At 47.7% G+C, this 13,038-nt stretch overlaps 1 protein-coding gene across 1 annotated transcript in view; it reads right to left on the bottom strand.

Annotated features, from left to right (window-relative positions):
* Positions 1 to 11,151: 11,151 nt before the first annotated feature.
* Positions 11,152 to 13,038, bottom strand: part of LOC141095473 (cryptochrome DASH) — a 47,545-nt gene continuing 45,658 nt past the window's right edge. The window contains exon 14 of the mRNA XM_073581491.1: positions 11,152 to 11,468. Coding sequence (XP_073437592.1) covers positions 11,358 to 11,468 — 111 coding nt within the window. The 3' untranslated portion in view covers positions 11,152 to 11,357. The remainder of the gene's footprint in view (positions 11,469 to 13,038) is intronic.

Raw genomic sequence — 13,038 nt, 5'->3', positions numbered from 1 at the left:
CTTCCGGCGTCCCGTTTAGTCTTCCCGCCTCTCTCCACGCTCCGGTCCCAGTAATCCTTTGCAAGAATGACCGCGAGACTTCGCGATCCCGCGAGAACGGACGTCATCGAGGTCATTCTCGCAAAGGATTACTGGCACCGGAGCGTGGAGAGAGGCGGGAATGCTGCGCGGGACGTCGGAAGGTGAGAATAACTATATTTTTTATTTTAATTCTATTTTTTACATGGATCCATGGCATCAGCGCTAACGAACACAGCAATTCCGCGCGCTCGGCATCGCTGTGCTAATCGCTGGTGAAGCTGTCTGACAGCTCACCAGCGATCACATAGCAACTTACTAGCAGTCCTGACACGTTGATATCGTTGTCGGGATCGCTGGTAAGTTGCTTTGTGTGACTCCAGCTTTATTCTGGTCCATTTTGCAGACGGAACTCAACCAAGTTCCCTCAAGTGAACAAGTCATTGAAAAAGATAATAAAACGGACACCATGGAAGCCCTCCATCTACTGCCTGCTTTTCATTGACTGGTGGCTTTGAAAACGCTTTGCATATCAGAATAATGAATGAGTATATGGTTAACAGCCGCATTCGTGAGGATTACTTCAAGAAATAGATTTTATTCTTTTGCACAAAGTTCACCACAGTGATAAGTAACAATGCAGTGAAAAACAGAAAAAAAAAATTTCAAGCGATTTCTTTATAACGTTTCGACCCGAGCCCAGGTCTTTCTCAAATTCGCTAGAAGTAAAAACAAAAAACATCAGTGTAACATATAAACACATAGGTGATAGCAAAATACCACATGAAATAATTTTTAGCAATATCATACTAGCAACAACCTGCACATATAAATAAACAAACATCCCCTATACATAAAAGATAAGCATAGGAAAAAAAAATTCAAAATAAATTTAAAAAAAAAAAAAAATCAAAGGATAATCATTTCAGCGACAAAGGGTAAGTATGAGCAAATATCCTTAATGTAATAAAATATTAGCGAAAGAATGAGCCATTCACACGCATAATGGAAAAGAGAAGCATAAAAATAAAATGTTGCGTAAATCAAAGATACTACTAACCAAGTGTAGAACTGCAGAAATGGACCAGTAACTTGTTGTTTGCTATAAAAGTGAAGTAAATTATTTATTTTGTAAGGTATGGTGGTATAAAAAAAAAAAAAAAAAGGAGGATGTTCGGTACATACCACACGTTTTCTACTAAGAACACAAACGTTTTTTAATGTATTGGTGGTAGTGGGTATCCTGGTGGCATCAAAGGAGCTGTGGAATAGGTGAAAATGTGATAAGTACGGTAATAATACCAAGCGTTTCTGGCGTTGTCTTATGCTTACCCAGGGACATCAAGATAATGATGCGCTATGGGGAACGTCCACTGTGAAGGGAGGAGATGCATTGGTGGCAGTGGCTTAAATAGAGCGCTGCCGCGGGTGATTTCCGGTTCCAGCATCCTCCCTCCACACCCCCGATGATGTCATCTATAAACTGGCCACAGTTAAGGTGAACTCACAACAACTTATTTTTATCCGTGTGCGGTGCATGTGGAGGACGTATAGCGCGCAGACCAGTGTTAGCTTATGTGCCAATGCATACAGGCTATTCTTCACAAGGACTACAAGTCTGTGTGAAAAAAAATAAAAATTGCAGCACACTTTAGTCTGGTCCAATTTACATAACAAACAGGTAGCTCCTGCTCCTGTCTGCTGTCCAGACGGGCATCCAGGCTGCCCACAGAGTCATAGCCACAATCTAGGGATATACAGTAAGAAGATAAGTCTAAGCTGTAAAGGACAAAGGTAATAAAACCTCAACACTAAAAATGTTCAAAATGATTTTATTTTTGGCCTGGCAATAATTAAGAACAGGATAAACAATATTTTTCTTTTGCTTCAATATACAATGTAACAGTCTTGAAAAAAGTGATCTGTGTGCACTGAACATATCATCAGTCCACAGAAGCCCAAACAGGAGAGAAAGCTGAAATAAGATTCAGAAATTAAAGGATTTGTCTCAGTCTATCCTTGAACTGTCAATATTCAAGAGCGCACCGCCACCAGAAAGAAGGCAGGAGGCCGAGGAGCGGTGCACTCCTGAAAATAGGAACTTGAAACAACTCCTTTCATATCTCAAGAAGAGCACTGCGATTTATACATGGAAGAATGATCTGTAAAGTCACTGTGAAGTCCAAGAATTCTCATCTTGTCAAATGGCACGGATTCTGTAAGGGGCAAACATATGGGTTTTTTGTCACAAAATAAAAAATATCACCTCAGCCCAGGATAGGGCTTAAGCGTCTGATAAATGGGACTCCCACAAATTATGAGAAATCGGGCCCTATGTCCCCAAAGTTAATGGAGAGATAGCGCCCATACGTGACCACCACTCCATTCACAGGCTATAGGGCTGCCAGAGATAGCGAAGTGACTTACTTGGCCATCTTGGGCAGTGCCATAGACTTTGAAAGGAGTAGCAGTGTGCAAAGTCAACCACCGCACAATCCAAAAGGACAAAGGGCTCCTGATCTTGTGATCGGTGGAGGTCTCAGCACAAATTATTTTGTAGATATCTGATACATTCTGATTATACAAAAACACATTTAACCTCAATACTGGGTCATAATCCTCCATTCACGAAAAGGCAAAAAGGCACTTTTATTTTTTTTCAAATGTGGTTTTAAGAGGTCTAAAAACAATGTTTTTCATCTGGTTATTGAAATAATCTTTGCCTCATCTTTCCATGATACATGGGGGGCTTACCAGTAACTTGTTATGCAATTTTTATATTCTGAATTTAATTTTTTGCTGACTCCGGAGATGGGAGGATGTACGGAAAATAGTGGAAATGTACGGAAAATAGTGGAAATATGCCTATTTTTCACACTTGACTTTATACTGAATATTGGAATATGTTTTCTTCCATTAGGAGCAGGCCTATTCTGATTGACCGTGAATTCCATTTTTTTTTATTCCTGCTTTTTCTTTATTTCTTCCATTTACGGTACTTCAAACATTGGACCCACCTAAGGTCATTAAGACCTTCTGAGGGCAACTTCAAAATTGAAATAGCTTTTTTGCGTATTTCCTCTGGGGAGGCATATTAGCAACAGGTGGAGGGCAAATTTAGCCTCCTGCCTGCACAGGAGAGCGGATCTAGATGTGAACTCCTGCTCCCTCCTGGGACATGGCAATCATGATTACTAGGATGGGGACAGAAAACACAGCTTCTACTTGTTATACCGGAGTCACACAATATCGCATCACATCCGATACGATAAGCTAATTGTACTTGGCTCCTGCACTGCCGCGAGCCTGAGCTGAATGTCAGTGCTTAGTGCCCCGGATCCTCTCGCATGAGAGAATCACAGCACAGGTGCAGAGAGGAGACGGAGAAAGTAATTTCTCCATCTCCTCTGCTGCCGTCTTCAGCAGGAATCACACTGCACTTGGGTGATATCAGAGTTCAGTGTGATGTTTCACACACACCCACACACTTATATGGATGCGCGAGATCTGAATTTTGCATGTAACCGCAAGAAAGCTGTGTTTCCTTTTTCCTGTCCGATCACGATCCGATTGGAGCAGGGAAAAAAACGCCATTGAGAACAGAAGCATAGGATTACATTGGTACGAATGCAATCCAATTTTTAATCAGATTGCATTTATCCAATTTAATTGCAAGTGGGACCGAACCCTTATACTGTATACACAGCGAACAAAAAGGCAGCGCTAGTAATAAAGCATCTCTGCCTTCTCTATGGTGAGTCCCGATGGCTCTGACAGCTGGCTTCACTGCTGAGTCTACAATGATGAACTTAAAGGGAATCTGTCACCTATTTTTGGGCCTATAAGCTGCCGGCACCGCCATCAGGGGCTTATCTACAGCATTACAGAATACTGTAGATAAGCCCCGATGTAACCTGAAAAAGGAGTTATATTATACTCACCCAGGGGCGGTCCGGGTCTGGTCCGATGGGTGTCGCGGTCCGGCACCTCCCATCTTCTAACGGTGACGTCCTCTTCTTTGCGTCCCATCTCGGCTCCAGCGCAGGCACACTGCTCTGCCCTGTTGAGGGCAGAGCAGAGTACTGCACTGCACAGGTGCTGGACCTCTTCCGGCGCCTGCGCACTGCGGTACTCTGCTCTGCCCTTCATAGGGCACAGCAGTGCGCCTGCGCCGGAGCCGGGAATCAAAGAGGATGTCACTGCATAAAGATGGGAGGCGCCGGGCCGGACTGCGACTCCCTCCGGACCGGACCGGACTGCGACTCCCTCCGGACCGGACCAGACCCCGAACCGCCCCTGGGTGAATATAATAGAACTCCTTTTTCTTCTCTTTCAGGTTACATCGAGGGCTTATCGACAGCATTCTGTAATGCTGTAGATAAGTCCCTGATGGCGGTGCCGGCAGCTTATAGGCCCAAAAATAGGTGACAGATTCCCTTTAAATGTCACTGCAGATTCATGTGTGGACCAGTCAGATGTTTTAAGATATAGGATGAGCTACAAGAAGTAAAATATGACAAATTACATTTATAGAAAAAAAAAAAAAAACCTTTGCAGACAAAAACTAAATGAAAACAATTGTTAAGGAGGGTAAGGGGAAAGTTTAGCCTTCACAGAATCATCATCTGGTGAAGACAAAACAGAACCTTTAAGTGCAAACATTTACAGTATTAAAGGACGTCTTATGCATACATCAGCAGATGCCATTTTAGCAATTTTAAGTATTCGCAAAAGGAAGATTGATGTTTCTCCGTCAGTCACCAAGTGGTCTAATCAACAACTTTTTCAGGCACTAAAATGCTGTAGGCACTAAGCCTAAAAAAGGCTCGTCTGTAAATATAAAGCATGCTCTTTAAATCAGTAACATAACAAAATTGTTACTGCATCTGCTGAATAGATGCTGTTATTTAAAACAGGATTTTTTGGGTTGCTTACCGTAAAATCTGTTTCTCGGAGCCTTCATTGGGGGACACAGAGACCATGGGTGTATGCTGCTGCCACTAGGAGGCTGACACTATGCACAAAAAAAGGTTAGCTCCTCCTCCGCAGTGTACACCCCACCGACCGGCAGGAAGTTCCTCAGTTAGTGAGAAAGCAGTAGGAGAAGTAACAGAATAGATTGAAAACAGAACAAACAACTCAACTGTAACAAACCGACAAACATAAGAACAGGAGTTGTAGAACATGGGAGGGTGCTGTGTCCCCAAATGAAGGCTCCGAGAAACAGATTTTACGGTAAGCAACCCAAAAAATCCTGTTTTCTCGTTCGCCTTATTGGGGGACACAGAGACCATGGGACGTCCCAAAGCAGTCCTTGGGGTGGGAAACAAACTTCCATCAGGCCAGTGGACTCGCCACCGCAGCCTGCAGAATCCTTCTACCTAGGCTGGCGTCCGCCGAAGCGTAGGTGTGGACCCTGTAGAATTTCACAAAGGTGTGAACCGATGACCACGTTGCAGCCTTGCAAAGCTGCAGCGCGGAAGCTCTGTGGCGCACCGCCCAGGAGGCACCCACCGCCCGGGTAGAGTGCGCTCTGATCCCTGGAGGGGCCACTCGATGCTTGACCCGGTATTCCTCCAAAATTGCCGATCTGATCCAGCGCGCAATAGTGGCCTTTGAGGCTGGGTGATGAACAGAGAGTCTGACTTCCGCAAGGAAGTCGTCCGGGCTAGATAGACTCTCAATGCCCTGACTAGGTCTAGCTTGTTCAAAGACCGCTCCCGAGGGTGAGCTGGGCTCGGGCAGAAGGATGGCAGAACAATGTCCTCATTGAGGTGAAACGAAGATACCACCTTCGGAAGAAAAGAGGGCGGAGGCCGCAGAACTACCTTGTCCTGATGAAGGACCAAAAAAGGAGAGCGGCAAGAAAGTGCCGCTAATTCCGACACGCGCCGGATGGAGGTAATGGCCACCAGAAAGGCCACTTTCCAAGAAAGGAGGGAAAGGGAAACGTCCCTGAGAGGTTCAAAAGGAGGACCCTGAAGAACCAAATTAAGATCCCAAGGATCCACGGGAGCTCGGTACGGAGGAACCGTATGAGCCACACCCTGGAGGAAGGTTTTGACCTGGGGCCGGGAGGCCAGCGTTTTCTGAAATAAAATGGACAGTGCCGAAACTTGACCCTTCAAGGAACTGAGAGCAAGCCCCGCATCCAGCCCTGCCTGAAGAAATGCCAGAATAGAAGGGAGCGAAAAAACCAAGGGAGCGATGTCATTGGCCTCACACCAGGAGAAATAGGCTTTCCAAGTACGGTAATAGATCTTCGAAGAAGAAGGCTTTCTGGCGCGGATCATGGTATGAATTACCCGATCAGAGAATCCTGCCCGTCTCAAAACCTCGGTCTCAACAGCCACGCCGTTAAATTGAGCGACCGAGAATTGGGGTGGCAAATCGGGCATTGAGACAGCAGATCTGCCCGTCGGGAAGCTTCCAGGGGGCGTCCGCGAGAAGGTTGACAATGTCTGCGAATCAAGACCTTCTGGGCCAATTCGGGGCGATGAGGATGACTGGAATCCCCTCTGCTTTGATTTTCTTCAACAACTTGGGAAGAAGAGGCAGAGGAGGGAACAGGTAGGGGAGCACGAACTGTGACCAAGGGACGGCCAGAGCGTCGGCGCCCACTGCCAGAGGGTCCCGAGACCTGGACACGAATTGTGGGACTTTCCTGTTGAGGCGAGATGCCATGAGGTCTACATCCGGGGTTCCCCACCGACGGCAGAGCAGATGAAACACCTCCGGATGTAGGGACCATTCCCCTGCCGCGAGACCCTCGCGGCTGAGGAAATCGGCGGCCCAGTTGTCCACGCCGGGAATGTGAACCGCGGAAATAGTTGGAACAAAGGTCTCTGCCCATTGAAGAATTCTGGACACTTCCGCCAGGGCTGAGACACTCCGTGTCCCCCCTTGGCGGTTGATATACGCCACCGCTGTGGCATTGTCTGCCTGAATCCTGACAGGCAGGCCCTTGAGGCGCCTTTCCCAGTGGACGAGAGCTAGATGGATCGCCCGTATCTCTAGGACATTGATCTGCAGAGCTGATTCCTGAGTCGACCATCGACCCTGAACAGTGTGATTGCGGAACACTGCACCCCAGCCGATGAGGCTGGCGTCCGTAGTGACAATCTGCCAGTGAACGGGAAGAAAAGACCGCCCCAAGAGAATGAGGGGAGACGTCAACCACCAGTTGAGAGACCGCCTGATCCGGCAGGAAAGGCGAACCGGACGATCCAGAGACAGAGCCGACCTGTTCCACCTGGACAAAATGGCCTGCTGGAGTGGCCTGGCGTGAAATTGGGCAAAGGGAACTGCCTCTATCGCCGCCACCATCTTCCCCAGGACCCTCATGGCTGTCCTGAGGGATGTAAATCGTGTGATCTGTAATGATCGCACGCCCTGCTGCAGGGAAAGAATCTTGTCTTGTGGGAGAAATACCCTTGACCGACGAGTGTCGAACAGAAGGCCCAGAAACACAAGGCGTTGAGTAGGGACCAGACAGGACTTTTCCCGGTTGACGATCCACCCAAAACTGGACAGGGTGTCTAGAACGATCGCCACACTTAGGCGGGCCTGTTGAAAGGAGGGAGCCTTGATCAGGATATCGTCGAGGTACGGAAAAAGAACGAGACCTCTGATCCTCAACAAGGCCATCAACGCCGCCATAATCTTCGTGAAGACTCTGGGAGCGGTGGCGAGCCCGAAAGGAAGCGCGACGAACTGGTAATGTTCGTGAAGAATCACAAACCGCAGGAACTTCTGATGTCCGGGAAATATGGGCACATGTAGATAGGCATCTTGGATGTCTATGGAACCCATGAATTCCTGCTCCTCCATGGAAGCAATTACCGAGCGAACTGACTCCATCCGGAAGTGGCGAAGGCGAACTCTCTTGTTGAGTAACTTGAGATCCAAGATGGGTCGAACTGTCCCGTCCTTTTTCGGCACCACAAACAGGTTTGAATAAAACCCTGTGAAGCGTTCCGATTCGGGAACCGGAACTGAGAAGAGAGGCGATGGCCGAACCGAACCCCGGGACCAAGGCCGGATCCCTCGGCGGACGGGATTGTAAGAAACGATCCCGTGGAAGAGAAATTAACTCTATTTCGTATCCTGTTGATACAACCTCTCTGACCCAAGCGTCCTCTACTGAGGCGAGCCAGACGTCGCTGAAGAAGAGAAGTCGACCTCCCAATTGGAAGGGACCCACGGGAGACCGATGGTAGTCATGCGGACGTAGACCGTCCAGATCTAGATCTGGACGGTCTTCCCTGGGAAGAGTGGGACCGCCAGGACGGAGTGGGCCTGAAGGAAACCTTCTTTCTTTCCTGACGTGCCTGTGGCCTTTGCTGGTTGGAAGGGTTTTCCGCCGTATTGAAACGGCGGAAAGTCCGAAAGGGACGAAACTGACGCCTTGGAGGAGGTCTGCGAGGCTTGGAGGGGAGAAGAGAACTCGTACGTCCGGTAGCGTCCTTAATAATCTGATCCAATTGTGATCCGAAGAGACGCACTCCCTGAAAAGGCAGATTGGTCAGAGACTTTTTAGAGGACAAGTCCGCCTGCCAGGCCTTGAGCCAAATTGTACGTCGGATTGCCACGATGTTACTTGACGCCTGAACTGCGCAAGATGCGGCATCCAAGGAGGCAGAAAGCAGATAATCCCCCGCATGGGAAATCTGATTGGCGAGATCGGCAAAATGCTCTGGTCGTGCCTTATCCAGAATGCCCTGCCGAAGGTCATCTGCCAAAGTGGATATGGCCTTTGCTGCCCAAGAAGAAACAAAGACTGGACATACCGCTGCTGATGCCGCTTCGAAGGCAGATTTTGCTAGAGATTCTATGATCCTATCATTAGAATCTTTTAGCGACGCCACACCTGAGAGCGGAAGGACCGTATTATTAGAAAGTCTGGACACGGGAGGGTCCACCGAGGGAGAAGCGGCCCAGTTGTCCGTGAGCTCTTTAGCAAACGGGTACAGCACGCCGAGACGCTTTCCTCTTTGAAAGCGTCTGGTCGGATCTTCTCTCTCCTTTGTAAAAATCTTTCCAAACTCAGAATGGAGGGAAACACCCTGGATGGTGTTTCCGCCCGTCTGGACGAAACCTCCTGATCTGAGGATTTCGCAGGGGCGTCAGCGATGTCAAAGGTATGGTGAATCGCGGCAATGAGGTTTTGCACCGTAACCTTCTTGTTCGCATCCTGGTCCGAATCCAGCTCTAAGACCCCTTCCGATTCCGAAAGCGCTTCGCCTGACTCGGGGGAGGAGGCCCGAGAGGGAGACTGCTGGGGACTATGGGGTGAGGTAGGACGAGGGGAGGACTCCGCCTGGAGGTCCTGCCTGGGCCTCTTGCGACTGCCGCTGGCTGGCTCAGATGGGACGACCTGAGACGTGCTGGGTCCCGCTGAAGCTCCCAAGGGCAACTTGTCCAGAACGGCTACTAGGGACTGAGACACCTTGGTGAGGTCTGCCACTGACTGTGATTGAGAGGAGGCCCAACCCGGCATGGGGGGCTCACTCGCCCCTGGGGCTATGGATGGCTCCTGAGCGGCGTCGGGCTGGATTGGATTGCTACAGTCCAGGCAGAGGGGAGTGGACTGACCTGAGGGAAGTTTGCGATTGCAGGACGAACAGGCAAAGAACTTCACCAGAGTGCTAGGGGGGGCCGCAGAGCGGGTACGATCAGACTTAGCGTTGGACATAGTGAAAAGAGAGGCAGTGCCGGCCGGTTGGGGGACAGAAGGCAGAGAAGGGTGTCAGTCTGCAGGTGCAGAGCTACTCACGGTCCGGTGTCCCCAAGGACGACGCTCTCTGATCTGGCTGCAGGATGAGGCCAGGCCAATCCGGCTGAAAAAAAGGCCCAGCGACCGAAATCCGGCAGGGAATGAGGTCCGGCTGGCAGGCTGAGAAGATGGCGACCACCAGGGAAAGGACGCGCTGCCAGAGGGAGAAGAAGGGCGGAGCTCGCCGCAGAGATCCCCTTAGCACCGCCCGCTGTCCAATAGCAGGCTGGTGTGAGGCAAGGGGGCTGGGAAGGCCTAGGACGGGCGGGAGAGAAGCCCGCTTAGAAGAAAGGGGCAGGGGGCGTGGCCGTGACGCAGCGGTAGGCCCGAGATGAAGCCGGGGCCTAAATTAATAGAGCCGGCCGCCTGTCAGCAGGGGGTCGGCGCGGAATACGCGCCGCAACACCGGGCCGCAACCCCGGGCCGCGTCCCTGCTTCCCACAGCCCGACCCCTGTATACCCCTGCCGGGATGAAGAAAAAACGGGGGGGCGCAGAACAAGGCCAGAAAGAACAGGGGCCTTCATGGATGCGGCGACCGTGGGGAGAAGCGGGCGCGCAGGCCCTACCGTGGTCCCCTGGCGACCGCCTTAGGATGAAAACGCCGGGGGACCGCTAGACCGCATACTCACCCAGGCCGGGGGCCACAATAAAGGTACCTGAGAATCCCACGCTGTCTGTCGTCTTTATGGAATCCACGCCTCGTCCAACCGTCAGGCTCTGGTAGGCGAGATGGTGGGAGGCGGGGGGCAAGGACCGTCCGTATAGCTGGCACGCACCTGTGCGAGGCTCCTGGTCCTGCCGCGGAGACCTATGAGGATACGGGGTGGCAGTACACGCCGTACTCATAGTCTCTTTGTGGGAGTATGGATGTGACTGTTCACTCCGTATCCCTCCGAAACCTGTAAAGGAACGACGCACGAAGAGGTAGATAGGGGTCTAATAAAAGACCCGTGTCCACCTCCTACTGACACTAAGCTAAACTGAGGAACTTCCTGCCGGTCGGTGGGGTGTACACTGCGGAGGAGGAGCTAACCTTTTTTTGTGCATAGTGTCAGCCTCCTAGTGGCAGCAGCATACACCCATGGTCTCTGTGTCCCCCAATAAGGCGAACGAGAAAGGGTTATTCCTCCAAAAGAACATTTATCACCTAAGCACAGGGTATGTGATAAATCTTATATAGTTAAGGGCCCCATGGTCACTATTATTAAGGTTCCCATTTCCATATTACTCTTTAGTAGCACCTCTGGAGTGTGGAGGAGTCCGTATGCAGTAGCAGTCTAGCATATCTCCCGAGTCAACGTTCCATACAACTTTATGGGAATAACATTCAATATAATATAATATATTAGCAGTTCCAGTAAATTAACATTCTCTTTTAATTCTGAGGCTACATCTCATTAGAAAACATCCACCTGATTAGATTGCAGTGTTTCTCACATCTTCCATTCATATCTATGTTATTTTATAACTACAGCTCTTATTCTTATTTCCGTGTCTTTCTGCACTGGAGTTGGGATATGATAATACAATATTGCATTGTCCTAGCCATATCCTACACAGAAATCACACTTTTTTATTTTGAGAAAAGTAGAAATCTATTCCTCTATTCTTGTGCTGTCTTGGAGTGTATGATGGTCCTTTTCCTCTCCTAGATGATCCTGCACCATCGCCATCCTGAAAAGAAAAGAAAAATAGTAGTTCTATAGATAAAAAAATATCCGCATAGTATTCATAATATTTTTACATTTCAAATTAAATATTTTTCATGTCTTCACAAAAACCCATTCGGGCCAACATATGTGCAATTCTCTTGGAATGTTTGCGAGTTTTGGCCAAGCAGCAGAAGAGCAATAGTGTTACTTATGTACGGAACATTTCGTCAGAGCTAACAAGGTCAAGTAAAAAAATGAAACAAACTCAACTTAGAGACCCAGTTGTTTGGAAGCTCCTTTATTTTTCTTTGTCAAAATATATGGCACATATAAAGTCTTTATATCAAACTTTAAATGGAGCTAATCCTATGCCTCTTGAAGAAGCTGAAAAGGTGAAACCCAGGGTTTGGCAGGACACTGGGCAGTTTTGCTTTCTCAAATTGAATTATGGTGATAAGCAGACTATCCTATACTCTTTTGAGTGTGCCAATTGGTTTAGAATAAAAATCTGGGAATAGTTTTACACTATGTTATGGCTACTCTGATTTATAGAAAATCACATTGTTTGTTGGGAGCAGAACATCTGAAAAGTGCAAAGCAATACGAAATCAATCCTAATGGATGCTGCTCGATTAGACAAACTTACTGGGCTAAGCAGTGTCGGACTGGGGTGCCAAGGGTCCACCAGTAACAATGACTTTGGGGGCCACTTTTCACCTGCATACAAATATTACACTACCCTCATTCACAAATTTACCTATATCTCTAAATAATTATAAGCTAGGTAGTTTGGCCAATGAATGATGAGATGCTGCTTTTTTCTGTACAGAGTAAAACATGCAAATTATGCCAAGTTCTGCCACTGCAGTGGGGTTGGGGGCCCACCGGGGGATTACCCCGTTCCCCTATGGGCCAGTCCGAGCCTGGGGCGAAGCAATAATATGAAATCTGCTGAGTTATGAAGTTATGTTTTATAATACCAGACTGTGATAGCGTTGAGCTAACCCAATTTCGCTTTTTTATTAGGTACCGAACAGTGGCATCTGTCACACATAGGCTAATACGGAATCTGATGAACATATACATTGTAAGCTTTTTATTGATTTATCATTTAACCTCTTAATGACTGAGCTTACTTTTTTTTTTTCTTCATATGACCAGTGTCATTTTATGTGGTAATAACTCTGGAACGCTTCAATGGATCCCACCGATTTTGAAAAGCTTTTTTTCATGACATACTGTACTTCATGATAGCGATAAAATTTGTTTGATATGTCTTGTGTTTATTTGTGAAAATATCAGAAATTTGGAGAAAACTTTGAAAAATGTCACAATTTTCAAACCTTTAATTCTTTTGCCCATAAACCCAAGAGTTAGATCACACAAAATAAATAGTTAAAAAAAAAATTATGTATTGTTATTTATTATTAGGAAGTTAGAAAAGGGTTAAAATTTGACCAACAATTTATACATTTTTCCAACAAAATTTACAAAACCATTTTCTTTTTAAAGGTCCACATCACATTTGAAGCAACTTTGGAGGGCCTGTATGGCAAAAAATACCCAACAGTAGTGATAGTCTTCTCAAAACT

The sequence above is a fragment of the Dendrobates tinctorius genome, unplaced genomic scaffold, assembly GCF_039654945.1.
Source record: "Dendrobates tinctorius isolate UK_male_01 unplaced genomic scaffold, ASM3965494v1 ptg000070l, whole genome shotgun sequence".
NCBI lineage: Eukaryota > Metazoa > Chordata > Amphibia > Anura > Dendrobatidae > Dendrobates > Dendrobates tinctorius.
The sequence above is the reverse complement of the archived record's forward strand: the minus strand, read 5'-3'. Positions and strand labels throughout refer to the sequence as shown.